Consider the following 20,085-nt stretch of genomic DNA (forward strand, 5'->3'; position numbering starts at 1 on the left):
TACCGTCTTCGATTGCATCTCTGTTATACTACTGTAAAATCCTTAGGTGCATCGGTATAACCAACATTCAGTCATTTAGAACCAATTTCGGTCTACAAATGGCCACGGGGAAGCACAATGCACATAAGAGCATTCGAAGGAGGCCTGCAGCCAACAGTGCGATCCGCTTCCCCATGCGCGGTATGCAGAGAGGCAGATTGGAAGGTGGGAAAAGGTAAACAAGGGAAAGCAGAGAGCAGGGTTGGAGGGGGTCGAGGCAGGCGCACAGAAGAAAAGAGGGTCAATGGGGTGGCCCTTCCAAAAGTGGGGAGGAGGAAGTGGGAGAAGCACAGAGTGGCCTTCTGCGTGCAGTCATTGCAACCCTCTGATAAATAAGTGCTGTTCCTGATATCATACACCATAAACAGTGTTCCTTATCTCATGCACTGCATGGTGGACATGGATGTCGATGCTCAGGTCTGTATTCAGAACGCTGACCTGGTTGCCGAAGGAGAGTCAGCATCCCAATCTGTGCTGTAAATGTTATTCTGCCAAAAGCTTGTCTCAAACTTTGACTCTGCTTACCAAAGAAACTTTTACATGCCACCAACAGCTTAGGAACTACTGTGCCCAATCAAGACACTGACCTCTGTACTTCTCCCTTGGTTGCATCCAGCATCATGATCACCACGTCTGCAGTTCTGCCCACAGCTATCACCTGGCGACCTCTCCCTTTACCTATTAACGGGGACAAACATCAGTAACAATAGGGAGACAAAGGACCGCATCAGCAGGTACATCCTAAATAACATGAAGGAAGCATGATCTCTCAGGGGATAGAGGTAAATCTTGAAGGACAGATGAACAAGTGCAAAATTCTCATCATGGAATCACTGTATGTAGAGCAAGAACCCTGCAACTGCACCGAATTATCCCGATAATAAGCTTGACTGTAGACACCCGTGAAAGGAATCATGTCTTTGTATTCACTATTTGTGCCCAATATTCCACAGGAATGTAAAATCTTCATCTATCCTTTCACTGAAATATTTTATTGCACTAGTTAGTTAACCTGCCATAACTACAATGTGCTTCCAAGGCAGAGGGTACTCGGACCGAACCATTAAGCCTGCAGTAGAAATTCTGAAGGTACTATACAATGCACACATCAAATGCCTATATAGGATTATTAAGTCAGTCTGAATAGGACCCTTGGGGTTTGCCGCTCCATGCATGGGGTGAAGAGGATGCATCGTCCACAAAATATCATTCCATATTTCACTATCGATGTGCCACACTTATTACAGGTTGCAAAGTGCACGCTGAATGCACATACAAGTCCTATGAAACATGTTTTTCAATGTTTCCTTGAAAAGGTATGTTCAACTAACTAGCAAAGCTGAATGTGCCCAAGAAAGGTGGCTATTAATTTGAACAGACGCAGAGAAACTAAACCGACTCTAAACAGAGGTAGTTTCTTCCCAAATGTATAGAGAATGAGATTGGTGTGTTTTTAGCAACAACCCTAATATCTGCAGCCCAAATTAACCGTCAATAGAAAAAAAAGGTTCTATGTGAAAATGTCTGCTGGGAAAAAAATCGCCAGGTAGGCAATTTTATTCCTTGCACACCCCTAAAAGCCTTGCCCCACATATTCTAGGACAGTTATGAATTACTATTCTAACTCCGGTTACGGAATATTTGGGGAAAGTGTGTGATTTTCAAAGGAGTGCAAATCTGGGCGACTATCACTGAATACCAAAAAAAGGAAAATGAACAATTAGGCTTCATATATGAACATTTAGTTTATTTCATGAAATATGAAAGAATACTGCAATACTATGTCAGATCTAAAAACAGCTCAAAGTATTGAAGTAGACTGAATACAGTGGAGGATCAGTTTTTCCATTGAGATTTAAGGGTCACCTTAGAACAAAAAAAGTGCCAATAAATTCCTGTTCAGGCAACATTTCAATTTCTTCATCGATTAAGAAATGTATCTCACTATTCTTTGATTCATTTCATATTATTATAAGATTTATAAAGCTCGGACGAAGGCATCCGGGCGCTATGTTATTCCAACAACTGATATTATATACATTTTTATATATTTGCAGACCATAAAAGGCACCCTTCATTTGTGTCCCATTTATACTCTCATTGCGTTTGAAAACACTACAATACAAACATAACCCTCAAGTATATGCTAATCTAGCTTTTCAACCTTAACGAATAAAAACACACAGGAAACTGTATCTGAAAAGGTTAGACCCAGATTCATTCACAATACATATAACAATCTTTATTACAGAAAGAATGAATAAAAATTAAAAAAACACCAGCAAGAGGAGGTAGCCTGGGAGGGAAGAGAGATTGTGGGGGAAAGAAAGGGATTGGTTTGTGAGAGTAGGAGGGGGAAGATTCACACAGGAGCGAGGATTCGTGTATGAAGGAGTTCAGCAGAACTTAGTGCCATTTGGGCTGTGGGTCGCGCAGTCCACAGGCAATAACTTGGCCAGTGAGTTTCACAAAGAGCATTAAAGACTGATGAAGTCCAGTTCTGTTCTAAATCTAGACTGGCGTTAGGAAAGATTTTCTTTTTTCAACTTTCCCTCCATAGTTTCCTATGGATCCCCATTCTTTGTGCTGTTTTTGATCCTGTCCAGACTTGTTGAAGGGAAGTAAAGCCTTCAGCTTTACTTCCCTTCCCTTTTGCTATTTGTTAGGGGAAGCTGATCAGTCCTTCAGACAATCAGTATTGGGAAACTTGGTTACCCCTTTGAACTCTTGAATTTTCTAACATTGCTCACCACACCTTACAGTGCAGAGGGGATACTTTTCTAATGCTCTTTTTACACATTGGATTTTTGTTACTTTTATAAGTGCCTAAAGACCAGCTAGCGGCAGTAGTACATTTTTACAATGTTTCATCATTTCTGGTGTGCACATATGGCTACTAAAGGTGGCTAGTGCCCTAAAATGGCTGTGCCAGAAGGTGAACTTTGGCCTTGTTCCTGCCTTCTCAGGTCCGAAACGTCCCTCTTAAGATCATGCACTTGCCCAGGAAAGCTGCTGCTTCCATGGGCTAGTCAGCCTCGGGGTGGGGGGCTATGAGGGGTTGCGGGGGGGGGGGGGGGGGGGAGTGAGAGAAGTCGGCTTCTGGGGCGGATGTGAAATTAGTAGATGTCCCTGTTTGGACAACTACTGGCTGTTTGAATTGCACAGATCCTTACAATTAGTGGGCTTGGACTAGCTTCCAGCCTGGATTTTGGACAAGAGGATGGCTTCTTGTAGCTATTTTTTAGATCTACATTGGAGCCAAGAATCCCACAAAGAGCAGCATGTTGATGACTCGAAGAATACTCCTAAAGTGTCCCAGCATCCCTTCCAGTTTACGGCCCAGCGAAACCCTGATCCTCTGCCCGCTTGCCAAAGACCCTCTCTGCAGTGCTTTAGCCCTTAGACTAGTGAGACCAAATAGTCAACGCCTTCGAGGATCCAGCTATTCAGAGCCTTCACAATTGTCCCTAGTCTGGAGAGTGGGCTGACCACCTCTCTAGCGGGCTACCTCTCCAGAATCGTTGTCGTTCTGCGTTCAAGCCCAGAACTTTGGAGGTCGCCAGCTAGGGCCACAAGTCACATTCTCCCCAAATGTCATCTTCCCATCTTCCAGGGGACCTGTCCTGGAGCAGCTTCTGTGACCGCAACTGTAAGAACACCTGTCGTTGCCTGCAAACAGTGTTGCAGCCGGAACTCACCTTCCTCCATCGAGAGAAGCGTCCGGAAGAGGGCTGCATCATTGGAATCCGTATTTCTTCATCGACCGCGATCGCATCTTGCAGTTGCACCTGACCGGAAGAAGGTAGAAGTTACTTACCTGTAACTTCGGTTCTTCAACATTGATATCCTTCATAGATTCACATGCTGTGAATATTCCCCATCTAGTACAGTAATTTTGGGTCATACTGCCGACAGTCAATAGGAACACCTCTCTTAACTCCTCCCTTGTTGGCCATCTTCAGATTTGGCAAGCGCACGCGAGTGGCAGTAAGAGCCAAAAGACGAGCCATGCTGGATAGGTGGGAGAGTTGTATGAATTCATGAAAGATACCAATGCTGGAGAACCGCGGGTTACCGCTAAACAACGTATTCCTTCTCCAGAATTGGCTCTTTCATAAATCAACATGCAGTGAATAGATTACAAAGGCAGTATTACAACACTACATATAGGCGGAGGCAATCTCCCAGCATAATTTAGCACTGGAGACTTATTAATCTCACGCAAAAAGGCTCTGCAGAAACAACTGGCTGACTTAAGACTCTTCTGCGGAATCTTTCGACAAAGTAGAACCTGGTGCATGTATGCACCGATCTCCAGGTGGCTGCACGGTAGATGTCAGGCAGCGAGATTTCAGAGAGGAAAGCAGTAGTTATAGCCACTGTTCAGCTGGAGTGAGCTCAGGGCCTGCAGGACTCGGCCTACCGGCCTGTTGATGGCAGAATGAAATGCAGGCTGCAATTCAACTAGAAATGGAGGACTTCGAAAGCATTCCCGTGCCCAGAAGGTCCAAATGAGACAATTGATCCGTAGCGCACACATAGTACTTAAGCGCACTACATCCAGCGTGTGCAGTGTTCGCTACGCTCGAGACGTCGGTGTGCCAAAGAATACAGGCAGAACCACTTGTTGATCGAGATGGAAAGAGGACGGCACCTTAGGCATAAAGGTCGGGTTAGTATGTAGAATACCCTTGTCCTGGTGAAACATCAAATAAGGCGGTTTGGAGGAAAAACGTCTGCATTTTTCCCACTCGCCTGGTCAATGTTGGTCACCAAGAATGCTATTTTCTAGGAAAGATGCTTAGTGGATGCTTGGTGCATAGACTCGAAAGGGGCCTCATGAGCCTTGTGAGTAGCACGTATAGCTCCCATGCTGGAGCTGGGCGACGGACAAGTCCCAAGCAAGAACTCTCACCAGCCGGTGGGACCACAGGTATGGCACCCTTGTGGAGCGGTTGTACCCGGAGATTGCCACCAGGTGCACCGTAATCAGAGAATGCGACAAGCCTGGCTGAGCCAGGGACAACAGAGAAAGCAACAGATCATCCGGCCGGATGGTCTGAGGCCGCAGCTGATGGCCCGAGGCCACAGCTGATGGCCCGAGGCTGCAGCTGATGGACCCTGCACCACACCCTGAAAACATGTCCACTTGCTCTTGTAGCACTTAAGGTGGACAGAGCTCTTGCTTGGGCCAGGACCTCCTGGGAGTCTTGTGGAAGGGACAGAGCTCCGAATTCTAAGAACACAGAAGCCCGGCCGTCGGATTGAGCGAGTCGTGATGCAGCACAGCCCCCTGGTCCCTGGGCACGAGCGTCTGGTGTGGGCGCAGCTTGAGAAGAGCCACTGACGAGAGGGCAAGGAGGTCGGAGTACCAAAACTGTCGCAGCCACGCAGGGGCCACTAATATCAGTTTGCACCAATACAGTGTGAAGGTGTGTAGGGCTCGAGGCACCAGAGGAACTGGGGGAAATGCACTATGTGGCAAAAAGGTAGATCTCCAGAGTGTCCCATATTTCAAAAAGGTGAAGTTGATCCTCGTGTAGCTCCCACTTATGGCAATAGCGCAACTCCCTGCGAAGGGAGTCCACTAGAGTGTTCCGAATTCCCAGCAGATGAAGGGAATGAGAAACATGTGCTGTGGATCCCAATGCCAGAGAGCTTGGGCCTCCCGGGAAAACTGTGGGGCCCTTGTTGCGCCTTGCTTGCAGACATAAAACATTGATGTTGTGCTGTTGGTGTAGATCTGAACCACCATCCCTGCCAGGAAGGGGAGGAAAGACTTTGCGGCCCTGAAGATTGCCCGCAGTGCCAGTAGGTGGATGTGCTGGACCTTTTCCTCCTCTAACCAAAGGCCTCTGGTGTGTTGGTCCCGACAGCGGGCGCCCCATCCTTCTAGTGAAGCATCCGTCATGACAGTGGCCTTATGGTCCAGCAACCAGGCCCCTTGCACCAGATTGTTAGGAAGATTTTCTAAAGCCCAACTAAGGGCGTAGTAAAACCATACAACTGAGACAGTACAGGACTCCACTCTTAGTATAAGGCTGTACCACCTGAGCATATGGTAGCATAGACAGAGCAGCAAGGCTTATTTTAGGAGGCAGAGGGGGCTGTAGGAAAGTACTTAGAACCTGTAGTATACTAAGTATTCAACAGAAACACTTACAACCAGAAGTATTATAACAAAGGTTTGTTATACATACAATTAGGCCAAGTTAAGTCTTTGGGTAAGTACTGGTCAAAGAATTATAAACACAATATAAAAATACACCAAAATGCTTGAAGGTTCACAGACCAAGCATACACTGTGTTTAGAAAGGTAACAGTATTTCGAGGCAAGTCAGACCTTAAACACATTTAGTATAGGACACACCTATTCATGGGGAGTAAAACCATAAATTACTTTTAGATTACTTTACAGTAAGTCAACGGTAGTAGACCCTTTCAGTTATGCAGCGACACTCAGCAAAGAAATCACTTAGTAAACCAACCTGCAAGTATACTTTTCTGAATAGTGGAACACTCATTCAGGGGACAGTAGAAACCTATAACCACATTCAGGATAACACGCAATTATACTATGGGAGTAAGACCTGTTTGGTGTAATATTCAATTACAGGTGCTTTTTTAGATCAGTGTAACACAGACTACGGTAAGCAATAACTCTTTACACTACACTAATTTAGGATGCACCAGGCAGACCAAGGTCAGCTAAACCTACAAAATGCTTTTTTAATAATGGCACAGCTATTCTAGGCAGGTAAAACCTAAGAATGTAATATACTATTACAGTTGTTCTTCAGGTCAGTGGAACACAAACTAAGGCAAGCAATAACGTTCTAACTTATTTTAGGACAAAGATAAGTAAAACCCATATACTATTTAAAGGAGCTACCAGCAACTTAAAGGTATGCATAGACCCAAGACGTTTTATCATTTGTATGAAACAGACCAGGGAAAGTAAAACCCCAATGTTACACTTTATGAATGACTCAATTCTATTCTAGGCAGGTAAAACCTAAGGCAGACTTATTCTAACCGGTTGAATGTGTGCAGTCTGGTGGGTGGACATCCAGACTGGTTCTTGCTGCGTTAGGCCTGAAGGACGCTTATTTTGGCAGCTAGGCCGGTGTGTCATGGGGTATAGCTGGGTTTTATTAGAGTGATGAGCTGGTAGATTTCAAGGTTTAAAGATGAATAGAGAAGTCTATTCCCATGCATCGGTAAAGGATATAGTTCTGACTTCCTTTGGGAATCTTAGGCACATGCAATCTGTTTTTGGTGTAGTTTTCACACTTTATAACTTGTAACTTGGGTCTTGTCAAGATTAGGTATTCAGTAATGGCTAAGGGGGCGTTCCCTCTTAATTAGGGGCACGCAACCACTCCATTAGACAGGAACAGTCTTTATATCATTCAACAAAGGATTTCAGCAACGTTAGCTTCTCAGGCGAGGGTTCGATCTTTCAAAATACACGCAAATGCTACATTTCTATTGTTAATATTGTGAATGCAACAAACAACTTCTACTCGCATAAAGCCATACACAAGTGACCAAGGAGATGGATACGGATACGGTTACCAGCAAGACTCAAAGTGTTAGAACGCTGTGCTTCACTCACAGGCTTCTCAGACACTTGCTTAGCAGGTTGCACTGCCTTCCCGACTTACACTTCAACATCTACTGCTACTGGCTTGCTGGGGACCCACACCCTTCTCATGTACAGGTGTCTCCGGTCCAGCCACTCGGATTGGGAGTTCCATCTCCTCCTGAGACCTTCGGCTCGACTGTTGCTGCTAGCCTTATTCTATTGCATGTCCACAGCTCAGCGACCACTGCAATGAGGCTCACATGGGGAAAACCATTTCTCCTGCACATCTTCCGCTGTGCAGCCTCTGCACTTCAGACTTTGGGAGGACAGGACTCTCAGAACTTGCAGGCGAAATCTGCTGTTACCACATTCTGGTGTCCCTCCTTCTCTCACTTCTGCGTGGTTTACCAGCCTCGTGACTTGTGTCTGCTTGTACTGCTACAGCCTGCACTCCAGCTCACATTCCAGCTCCTTGTACTCGTTCCTTCCTGAGGGGGCCTTTTATGCCTCCCAGGTTCAATAAGAGGATTAAGGTGTGGGCTATTAGCCTTGATTGCCTGACTACTGCAGTGGCTACTAAGCTTAATTGCCAGACTGCTACATCTGCATGCCTCTTCAGTCCTCTTCCTAGGATTAGTACCTCCAGGATTATGGGACTTGTAGTTTCTTTCAAGAACGTTAGGTTTGTCCACTTCTGCATTACTTGCAAGGGTAGATTTTATTCCCTCCAAGTAAAGAGAGGGGCTTTGAGAATTAGATGCCACAGAAGATGGTTTATTGAAGACAAAATTTCTATACTCTTTTACATTGTACCCTTGGGATTGAGGAAGCTGTTTAATTTGTGATATCCCAAAAAAGATCTCTTTCTTTTAATAAAGTTTACTCAGAGGTTATAATCTTAGGGTTCACAACCTTCAATGTAATACGAGGTTTGGAAATATTAAAATGACAGTAAACCATGACCTCTTTAGGCACATTGGGAAGAATCTTCCTGTCAGAGGAACAATGCCGTGACTCATCCCAAGGAAATCTCTTCACCACCCTGGGCCCTGTCCCCTCCCAGGTGATTCTCCCACAGTACACCACCCCGGAGGTTGGGCTCAGAAAGCATCTGCCTTCCCCTGGCCACCTGTAAGGAGACTTTAGGCAGGGTTTTAGTGAGGACTATCGGTAGGATTCTTGACACCTCTTCCAGGGTTGGTCATCTACCTTGTTGGATAATGTATCCCCTTGATACATTATCCGGTTTGGGTTTCTCATGTACTTGCACCGCATGTATTCACATGTTTCTTGCCTCTTAATATTCTTGGAGCAGGTTGTGTATCTTTTGGGGCATCTTTGTCACATTGCTTGTGTGCAGACATACTTTCATCTTCATATGAATGCACCGCGCCGATGCACTCCCGGCATCGGCCTTGCACTGGTAACATGGCCGCTGTGATCTCTATGTCCCTGCAATCTTGCCTGACCCGAGTCTTCTCCTGCTCCCATTGACTGGCAGAATCTACATTAGCCAACCAGAAGAAACGGGAGGCGGGAGCCAGCCCTTGATTCTAAGGCCCACATCGAGGCCCTTTGAATCAATTTCTTTCGACAAGGAGCGTGAGGAGGATCAGCTGTTTGCCTCGCATCGGAGGACCTCGCCAAGCACTGTGTACTTTTTTTCTTCTGCTGCCATAGCCTGGTAAGACTTCTTCTCATTTCTTGGACACTGTGGCCCACATGCTCACTGAGGCTTCTTGCCTCCTAATATTCTTGTGGCATTTTGTGTGTCTTTTGGGGGTATCTTTGTCACGTTGCTTGTGTGCAGACATACTTTCGTTTTCATTTGAATGCACCGTGCCGATGCACTCACAGTATCTGCCTTTTCCTGGTAACATGGCCCCTGTGATCTCTATGTCCCTGCAATCTTGCCTGTGCCAAGCCTACTCCTGCTTCCATTGGCTGGCAGAATCTACATTAGCCAACCAGAAGAACCGGGAGGCGGGAACCGGCGCGTGATTCTAAGGCCAACATCGAAGGCCCCTGTCAGCTACCTTTATGCTTACCCCCCCCCCCCCTCTGATCGCTGTGATGCTGTGTGTACCCCCACACCCCCACACCCCCACCCCACCCGGTTGCCTTTGATGCTGTGTGAACCCCCAAACCACCCGTGGTCACCTGTGATGCTGTGTGTACCCTCAGGCCCCCCTGGTCACCTGCTGTTAGGCATAATTGCATGCAGTCCCCTCTATGACCACCCCATACAATTAGGACTACAGGTGTAAGCAAAACCAACCTTTGGTACAAGTCTGTACTACACAGTTTTGTGGTAGCGAGCTGAGCAGCCAGGCTTATCTCAAGAGGGAATGTGAGCAGTATAAGTGGTTACACAGAGGTCTTACAATCACAGTAGACATTCCGTTTCTTGGTAAAACACTAATTAATTTATTACACAGTCATTTAGAAAACATTCACTAGAAGGAGGCAACTTAATATCATACAAAAATACACTACAGTACCAAACCAATACGTTCGAGTAAATTAGGCTCCCCTGAAATAGGAGCAAAATGGCATTTCAGTCACTTTAAATAGGAGGACAAAGGCACAAGTTAATAGATTAGATCACAAATACTTTCTTAGGCAGTGCAAATAGTTTCAGTTCACTAGAGGACTCGATTAAGTTCAATAGGCCTAGGCCAAAGTCAATGGACTAGTGTCTTGGCTAGGAAAGAGCACTTCTTGAAATAAAACGGTAAAGTCTTTGCCAAAGTTCTTAGAAGTAGTTTGTACAAAAAAGAATCATATGTTGCGTCACAAGCTGATTAGGCCTGCAAGTTGGGAAAGTTCCACAAACTTTCACTGCAAGAGGTAAGTTCTCTCAATCGGTTTGGCACTGTACCTTAATATGAAGAACAAGATGCAGCTCAGTCGTAGGGAGGACTCTTGCACTGCACGGGATCATCGTAAAACGCAGACAAAATTGAGTCACTTCAGTTCGAGAACCTGTCATCAAGCACACAAGCTGGTGTCCTTCCCCCTGGTTAATCCTAAGCAGCTCCGAGAATGATATCCAGGTGGCTTAAGAGTTAATTGGTGCCACCAACTAAAAGGAAGAAGTCGTCCTTGAAGGGGCTTCTCAGTCGAGATGAACTTGGCAATTCGAACCTGCAGCAGGGCTTCATCAAGCAAAGCAACGGTCCAGGAGTTGCAGCTGCCGTCCTCTTCCAGCTCGTCTTCGGTTCTTTCGTTCCAGTGGTCGAGTCTACTTTCCAGTCCAAGAGACTCGCCTTTTAAACAGTTTTCTCCCTTTCATTCTAGCCTAGCTGCCACTCACTCAGCAGGGTGGATGTCCTTGCCGGACAGTCAGCCAGGCAATCATGCCAGCGTGCATTTGGGTCTCCTAGGTGACCAAGCACAGGGAGTTTCGGGCACCTCCCTCACTTCCTGTCCATCCCACCCCAGACACTCAGACGTCAGAGGCCAGAGGCTGTCTTCAGTCCTGAAACCCGCCAAAAGGTATAGATACATAGGGACCGAACCTGGTTTGGCGCGCAGAGACAAACACTAGAAGGACCTTTCCAAAAAGAAATAGTGAAAAAAGAAGACCGGGACCTGTTTAAACAAAGGGGCTTAAGGCGCCATCTTGAAAAACATGGCTCCCGCGATTATTAGCTACCGGGGTTCGCAGACAGGAAAAATCATGGTAGTTCGTTGTAAAACCACTGCCACCAGCCATTTCGATAGAAATGGGTAGTATTTGAATGCTACAAGAGTTTCTAGACACAGGGGATACTAGGTAACCCCTCCTGCACTCTATAGGAAAATAGTTGTGCTGGGTCTAGGAATTTAAAAACACTAGTAAAGTCAATTTAACCTTACATTCTCTGGAAAACAGTAGTTCATCCCAGAGAAAGTATTTAAATCTTTGGGAAGTCTAAAAAGACAACCCTGTGTCACTACACTGAGGGTGCTGTGTAACACACATGAAAAGATGATGCCTATGGAGTTATCTTAAAACGCCATAATCAAAGAACACAAGAGTAAAACACACATCAAAATACATGAAAGAGTGGGAAAAAAGGCTCACACTCTTTCCAGGTAAAAAAAATCAAGTCCTCAAAATCCAGCAAAGTTGCTGGGGGTCTCTAAGGTGAAGGGAATTAGCACATTTATGAGAATGATCTGTAACACCTGTGATGCTGTGTGTACCTCCACCCCCTCCCACCCCCCCGGTAGCCTGTGATGCTGTGTGTACCATGTACTTGCCCACTGACTGACTTTCGCATGTATGCTGCTGCTGCCGCTCTGCAACATGGGGTAGGTGTTGGGGAGAATTCTCAGAAATGTGCCAATTCCTCTCTACCCTAGAGACCCCCAGGACCTTTGCTGCATTTTGAGGACTTACATTTTTTACCTGGAGAGAGCGAGACCCTTTTTCCCCACTCTCTCATGTATTTTTGCTATGACTTGAGCACTGCGTTTCTTTTGGTTGTGGAGTCTGACAAACTAAATAAGCATCATCTTTTACATTGTACCACCTTCAGTGCAGTGGCACAAGGAAGACTTTCAGATTTCCCAAAGGTTTAAATACCTTCTCTTGGATAAACTACTGTTTCCAAGAGCAGTGAAGTGAAATGGACTTTATTTACATTGTAACTTTATAGACCCAGCACACACTATCTTACAATAAGGAGCTGGAGGAGTTACTTAGTATCCCCTTTGTCTAGTTTCTCATGTAATATTTTTATGTTACCCTTTCCTCGATGAATGGCTGGTGGCAGTGGTTTACTTTTAACTACAGTGGTGTGCTTTTAACCCGGGCTGCATTCGCAGCTGCAGTAAAGCACCCAAGGGTGCCATTTTTGTCAAATTGACCCGGTCTTCGTTTATCGCCATTTCTTTGTGGAAAGGTCCTTCTTGAGAATTACTCTGAGCAAAAAAACAGGTTTGGTCCCTTTGTTTGTTTTGTCTTTGCGGGATTCAGGAGTGAAGCCCGCCTCTGGCTCCAGTATGTCTGGCGGGGACAGGAAGTGAGGGAGGTGCCCAAAACTCTGTGTGCTTAATCCCCTTGATTACAGGAATGCACCCAAAGGTGATTGGTCGGCTGGCTGTCCGGCAAGGACAGCCACTCTGCTGTGTGACTGCTAGCTAGGCTGGAATGAATGGGACAAACCTGCCTAGAAGGCGAGGGTTTTTGGCTTGGAAGGCAGAGTCGACCACTGGACTGTTAGGGAGAATGCTCAAAAATGTGCACCAAACCCTGGGGTAAACGGGCGCGTAGACTTGGGCAAAGCATAGGTTACATAATGGTTGCACATACAAAGTACGATAGAACATTAGAGGATGGTACAGTACAGTGAGTGGTATACGGGACCATGTTACAGAGTGGTCCGTAAGGAGGCCAAGGTTCAGTGGTAAGTGTACCAGTTACAGGAGAGTCCATTGCAGTGTCATTAAGCATTAGGTACAAGGATACAAGATTTCGCTAAGTACAGTTAATAGTCTATTGGTGCAAATTTAAGTAGTTCCTTTACCTTGGCTCTGAATGACCAGAATAAGGTGTCCGCTACGATTTTCATGGGCAGAGCGTTCCAGTGTTTCACTGCTAATAGAGGGAAACTTGCTCCCCCTGCTGTTTTCAGATTGAACTTTGGGATGTTGAGTTGGTGTAAGTACAAGGATCTGGTTGGTCTGGTAGAGTTGTGTCTGGTGAATTTGTCTGAGTGGTAGCATGGGGCTGTCAGATAGAGGCTTTTGTGTGTGATGACAAGTGATCCAATTTTAATTCTCTCGCGGATGGGGAGCCAATGAGACTCTTTTCTGAATGTCGAGTTGTGGGCCTTGCGGGGGAGATTGAGTGCACATCTGAGGGCGTTATTTTGTAGTATCTGTAGTCTGTTCAGATTGTGGTTGGTCGTGCCGAGGAAAAGTGTGTGACAGTAGCCCAGTTTGGACAATATAAGTGCTCTGGCCAGTGTAAGGCAGCCATTGGTGGATAAAAAAGTTTTGCAGGCATTGATCAGTTTGCTAGTGTATGCTGTAGAAGAGATGGTGGCATTCATTTGTTTTTTAAGTGAAAGGGTGGAATCAAGTTAGACACCCAGCGTTTTAACTTCTTTAGACACTTTAATGACATTGCCATCAATGATAAAGGATTGGTATCTAGGGTCACGTTTATTAAGGCGGGCCTGGGATCCGACGAGAAGCAGCTCCGTCTTGTTGTTTAAGCAGAGGCTGTGGGTGGCCATCCATGTTTGGATTTCAAGGTAAATCTCATTCAGTTTTGCAACATCATCTTCATAGCTCCCTGTGAGTGCAATGAGGACCTTGGTGTTGTCAGTATAATTAGTATATGTAACACCCAGATCATCAAGACGGTCAAAGAGGAGCTTTGTAAAGACATTTATAAAGCGTGGGATAGATACAAGAGCCTTGGGGAACTCCACATTGGATAGGCACCGGGTCTGCTGAAGCGCTGCCTGATGGGGCGAAGACCCTAGTTGTTCTGTCCGCGAGGAAGGACCGAATCCAATTGGTGGCATTCTGGGAGAATGCGGCAACCGAGGAGAGGTGGTTGGTAAGGATTTGGTTGTCGACTAGGTCGAAGTCCGCAGACAAATCCAACAGGAGTAGGATGGCCAAGTTGGCTTTGTCTTTGGCTTCATCCATTTGGATTTTTAGGTCCAGGAGGGCCGTTTCAGTCCCGTGCCTGGGACTAAAGCCAGATTGTCGCAGGCCAAGAAAGTTGTTGTCTTCCAAATGACGTATTTGGAGGTATGCTACTGTGTCTAGTATTTTTAAAAGGAAGGGTACAGTTGTGATGGGTCTATAGTTGGTTGGGGTGTTAGGGTCAAGATTAGGCTTTTTAAGAAGAGGAAGGACCCATGCCTCTTTCAAGTTGCTTGGTACAGTGGAATCCTTGAACGAGGAGTTGATCAGAGTGGTGATGAAAGGCGCAAGGTCTTTGGCCCCATCCTTGATAACTGAAGTGGGACACAAGTCACCTAGACAGTTAGATGGTTTGTGACTAGTAATGTTGTTGTTTACTTCGTCCTCCATGACTGGCGAGAAGTGGAAGAGAGGGCCGTCAGGATGGGGAGAGTTCGGAATGTGGCTGAGGTGATCTTCAGCAACAATGTTTGCTTTTCTTTATTCTATCTTGGCTTGCAAGAGAGCTATTTTATTGGAGAGAGCTAGTTGGATGTTGTTACACCAGGCTTTGTCCTTGATGCAGTGGGGGGCACAGGTGATTCCAATTCTCCAAGGATGGAGAATACCTATTTCGTGGCAGATTTAATGTTGTGGATTCTTGTGTTATAGATATCTTTTTAAATTCTTGCTTTATTTCTTTCACAACAGCCTAACAGCTTGTGGCCCTACAGTGATTTTCGACAAACTCTCTAAACTTTGTGCAAGACGTTTGTGCTATTTAAGAAGTGCCTCAACTCCATAGACATTGTTCAAGTTGACTTTGGCTGTCCTGGCTCCCTGCAGACTCTTCTGAACCATTGACTTGGATTTTAACTGTCCCTCATAGGTAGTAACTTGTTTGAAACGGTTATTGCTGGGAAATATTTTATCTAGACTTCATTGGGAGATTTAAAAGTGCTCACATGACCTGAGAACCGGTTAACCTTTTTCCTTCCCGTAACCTTTCCTTTCCACAACCTCAGAATTTTACAAAGTGCAAAAGTGATGATGCCAATACTGTCCTAGTAATTGAAGTCACCTCAGGGTGAAGGAAGTGAGTATAAAGCATGAGTATCTACTTGCTTATCTTGATTCTGAGAACGTGTTATGAAGTATATTTTTAGTGTTAAACATTGCCCTTTTTTTAAAGAATGCTTATTTAGAACTGACAAATAATTATTTTACTAGAAACCCTTGAGTCTAAGTGTTATTTGGATACTTGTATGTGCGGATTTTGATGCTATAGCTCTACAACTCACATTTACTTCTCGAGATTAGTCTGGCTGCTCAGTGTTAGGGAGAATTCTCTCTTTAGGCTGAATTTCCTAACCTAGTGAGTCCCCCAGCAGCTTTGCTGGATTTCTGGAGTTTGTTTTTTTCTCCTGCCAAGAGTGAGACTCTTTTTCTCCCACTCTTGGACATGATTTATGGTGTTCCTTTGACTGTTAATGTGTTTTATGGGCTATGGGGTCCTTTACTCCATAGGGTCTCATGTGTTTTTCCTATGTGTGTTACACAGCACCCTCCGTGCAGTAACACAGGGGTGTCATAGTGACCCCCCCACCATAGCCTCCATACCCTGGTACTGACTACTGTCTCCCAGGGCATGTAAAGTCACCATTGGCTTTACTAGTCCCAAATTATGAACAGAAACCAGTACAAACCATCATATTGTGGACGTACTGGTCGGGGCAATTCGATTGCCCCGGGGTCTGTTAGTCGAGGGGGCACGTCTCCATCCCCCCTGATCGAGTTTTGGCTGGTGGCAGTGGAATCTACTTTTTATATTTGACCGTGAATATATCCCAATGGGATTTTCCCATTGTTCGAGGCTACCAACTTTAATTATTTAATTCTCATAGCCTCGAATATACCGCCGGTTTATTTATTTAATATTAATTCGCCGGTTGGTATTTTTTGCCAGGACTCTATTCTGATATGACATTTGTGTTCTCTTCTGTGACTCCAACCCAAGTCGAGCCCTTTGTTCCACTTTTTGGCGGGCTTCTCCAGAGAAGCCTCCAAAAGTGGTGCCATTCTGTCTGGGTACCACAAGGGGTGTGGGAGGGGGTTTAGGCACCCTGGACTGAGTTACTTTGGTAACTCAAGTCGCACTCTTGTGTGATTGGCCCAAGTGGTGAGCCAGCCGGCTCACCACTTAGCATGTTTAATTGACAGCTAGGCTGAGTGAATGGGGGTGCGCTGCATAAAAGCAGGGCTTTGGGGACTGGAACTTCAGAAGTCGCCACAGGACCTGAGAATCCGACGAGGGAGAAGCTGAGCCGACCTACCACGAGGACACCACCGGTGGAGCCCTGCGGAACCGACTCACCACTTCCCGACGACAGAGAAGATCTCCCGGCTGGAGAGGCTTCTTCCCCTGACTGGTGGGCACAACCAGTTTACCTTCTTCTCTTCGCATCCCAGGCCGTCTCGTGGTCGAATTGCCCGTGCCAAGCACCCCAGCAACCGGATACCCACTTACCACTGGACCGTGAATAAAAGGACCGCTCCTTTTACCTGAGAACTCCGCAGCTGGTTTCTTCCCTGGCAGTGCAACGGACTCCTGTCTTCCTCCCTGACGAGATCCTCTCTTCCCCCGGACGAAGCACCGACTTGCATCCGCTGCCAGGAACAACTGCCCCCGCAGGAGTATTCTCACCACTTTAAGGTACCGTGTCCGCCAGGCCTCCCTTTCTAAAGATTGCTACAAGGTAATAATAACCCCTTAATCTTCTGGACTGGGCTGGCCGCCTTGACCCTGTAACTGGTCCCTTTCTTGTGGTCCAACTCTTTTTGACCCTTTGCAAGACTCTTGTGCACTTCAACCGTGTGACCTTGGACACATTTTGTTCTGATCCTCTTAAAGTGGATCTGGCTTACTGAACTCTAACTTCACGGTTTTACTTGCCTTCCTCTCTTGCTTTGATCTTACAAAAGTGTTGGGATCTGTTTCATATTATTCTCTGCTTTTCTCTCCCTTTTTAAAACGAATTATTAGAGTGCCATCTACGTTAAGCGCTCACCGCTGTCTGAAAATAAGTGGGTCTTTACTTAAGACTTGTCTAATATTTTGCTAAGGGAGTGTATATCTTTTAGTGACCGTGTTTTTGAATTGCTCACTATTAGTGCCTGTGTGTTTTTCTAGACGTGGTTTTAAATAATTATATCTCTTTTACACCAAGCTCTGGTCAGTGTTTACTTGTTCTACTATGTTCTTTTGACCTATTGTGAATACTCTGTATACTCCCTAACTCTTCTTGAAGGAAGTCTGACTGCTCAGCCACAGCTACCAAGTGAATCTGTGTGGTACAGACTGCTACCAAGTGGGTTTACTGCCAAACACCTGTAGTCTTAAATCTTTTGCAGTGGTCTCAGAGGGAACTGCACAGGTTTCTGCCTAACACTCAGTCACTACCAACTTGTGTAGTACAGACCTATACCAATAGGCGGGTTACCTAATACCAACGGATTATGGAGTTGGGTGCTATTGAGAGAAAGGATTATGAATCTGTGAAACTGGCAGTAGTAGCACAATTTGGGAAAACCCCTTCCCAGTACCTTGAGGTTTAGGACCCTCAAAAAGACTGATGGCACCCCTTGGACTACCTGGGTATGTGAGTATTTAAAGAACGTAGATGGTTGGGTTAAGGGTTACAGAGTGAACACCCTTGAAGGAATGAGAAATCTGTTTTTGTTAGAATCTATTTTTGATGCCTGCTCTCCTGAGCAGAGACAGCACTTGGCTGACTCAAAAGACCTTGATCCCAAAAAGTTAGCAAAGGCTGCTGACTTGTGGGTAGCCACCAGGGCCACTCACAAGGACTCTGGGGCAACTCACAAAAAGGTAGCTAGGAAGCAGCACAAGAAAGAGGGAAAGGATAATTCTAATTCCAACCATCCAAAAGAGGGTCACAAACATAGTATGGGTGTTAGGGAGAATTCTCAGAAATGTGCCAATTCCCTCTATCTTAGCGACTCCCCCCAGCAACTTTGCTGGATTTTGAGGACTTTATTTTTTTAACCTGGAGAGAGGGAGACCCTTCTTCCCACTCTCTTGTGTATTTTAATGTGATTTTGTACACTGCGTTTCTTTTAGTTTTGGAGTCTGACAAACTCTATAGGCATCATCTTTTACATTGTTTCACACAGCACCTTCAGTGCAGTGACCCAGGGAAGTCTTTCAGATTTCCCCAATGTTTAAATACCCTCTCTGGGATAAACTACTGTTTCCCAGAGCAGTAGAATTGACTTTACTTACATTTGTAACTTTCAAGACCCAGCCCACACTATCTTACAATAAGGTGCTGGAGGGGTTACTTAGCATCCCCTTTGTCTAGCTTCTCATGTAACATTTTTATGTTACCCTTTCCTCACTGAATGGCTGGTGGCAGTGATTTACATTTGTGGTGTGCATTTACTACGTGCTGCATTTGTCAAAATGGCCCGGTCTTCTTTTTTTGCCATTTCTTTGTAGAAAGGTCCTTCTTGAGATTTACTCTGCACGTCAAACAAGGTTTGGTCCCTTTGTTCATCTCGTCTTTGGCCGGTTTCACGACTGAAACCCGCCTCTGGCTCCAGGTGCAGGAAATGAGGGAGGAGCCCGAAACTCCCTGTGCCTAGACTCCTAGGAGACACAAATGCACTCTGTAGCGATTGGCCGACTGACTGTCCGGCAAGGACAGCCACCTTGCTGGGTGACTGGCAGCTAGGCTGGAATGAATGGGAGCAAGCTGCATAAAAGGCGAGGCTTTTTGGCTTGGAAGGCAGAGTCGACCACTGGATGAAGGAATCCGAAGAGTACTTGAAGCCTGCTGCAACTCCTGGACCGTTGGTCTGCCCGGTGAAGCCCTGCTGCTGTGCTGAAACTCCACTTTCGTATCGACAGAGAAGCTCCTGCGAGGACGACTTCTCCCGGTGAGTTGGTGGGACCAATCAACGCCAAAGTAAGCCACCTGGACATCCTCTCGGAGCTGGTTGAATTTCCACAGGGTTTCTGCTAGAAACCGAATAACCAGGGAGAGGAACACCAGTTTGTGTGCATTGCTTTTAAGCTGGCCATGAGCTCCAGGAAGATCCTCCGGACTCCCAGGAAACACCGAAGTACCACTTATTTGAAGTTTTACAGTTGCGAGCGGTGACTGTCCCATCGCAGTGCAGGAGTCCCCAGAAGTCTTCCCTCTTGTCCCCACGACTGAGGCCCAGGAACAGCGAGATCTGCAGAGCTGCACAGGAACAGAAGTCATCTGCTGCACTTTTTCCTTCAAGGCAAAGGTACTGTACAAAGTCTGAGATAACTTACCTATGGCTGTAGAGTTGCTTGCATCTTCTACCACCCACAAGTCTAACAGCTTATGGCCCTACAATGATTCTTCGTTTTTCTTCAAAGACTTGTACAAACATTGTGCAAAGACTTCTCTTACTCATCCGCAAATAAGTGCTTCAACTCATTCAGATTATTGCCCACTGACTTTGGCTTAGCCTGTTCCACTGAATACCACTTGTTGGGGGATCCAAAAGTATTTGCTTGGTTGAGAATATTTGTGATCTCTTGTATGTTCTAATAACCTTTTCCCTTTAACCTAAGTCCTAAATTCTTCTAAATGCAACAGTGACACATCAATGTCCCCAGCACCCTAGCTATTAAAGTCACGCGATGGTGTAGGTTGTGTCCGTGGGCCATCCCAAAAGGGTACTTACTGATTTAGCAAACTTACGAGTGTGTGTTTTGAAATATATTTGTGTGGTGTTTGTTAGGGAGAATTCTCACATATGTGCCAATTCCC

The 20,085-nt window shown here is 45.8% G+C and overlaps 1 protein-coding gene across 1 annotated transcript in view; it reads right to left on the reverse strand.

The window, feature by feature from the left end:
- DRG2 (developmentally regulated GTP binding protein 2) overlaps nucleotides 1-20,085 on the reverse strand; it is a 322,437-nt gene that overhangs the window by 236,984 nt on the left and 65,368 nt on the right. The window contains exon 5 of the mRNA XM_069645707.1: nucleotides 627-717. Within this exon, the coding sequence (XP_069501808.1) occupies nucleotides 627-717 (91 nt within the window). The remainder of the gene's footprint in view (nucleotides 1-626; nucleotides 718-20,085) is intronic.

The sequence above is a fragment of the Ambystoma mexicanum genome, chromosome 2p, assembly GCF_040938575.1.
Source record: "Ambystoma mexicanum isolate Mex_15411 chromosome 2p, UKY_AmexF1_1, whole genome shotgun sequence".
Classification (NCBI taxonomy): domain Eukaryota; kingdom Metazoa; phylum Chordata; class Amphibia; order Caudata; family Ambystomatidae; genus Ambystoma; species Ambystoma mexicanum.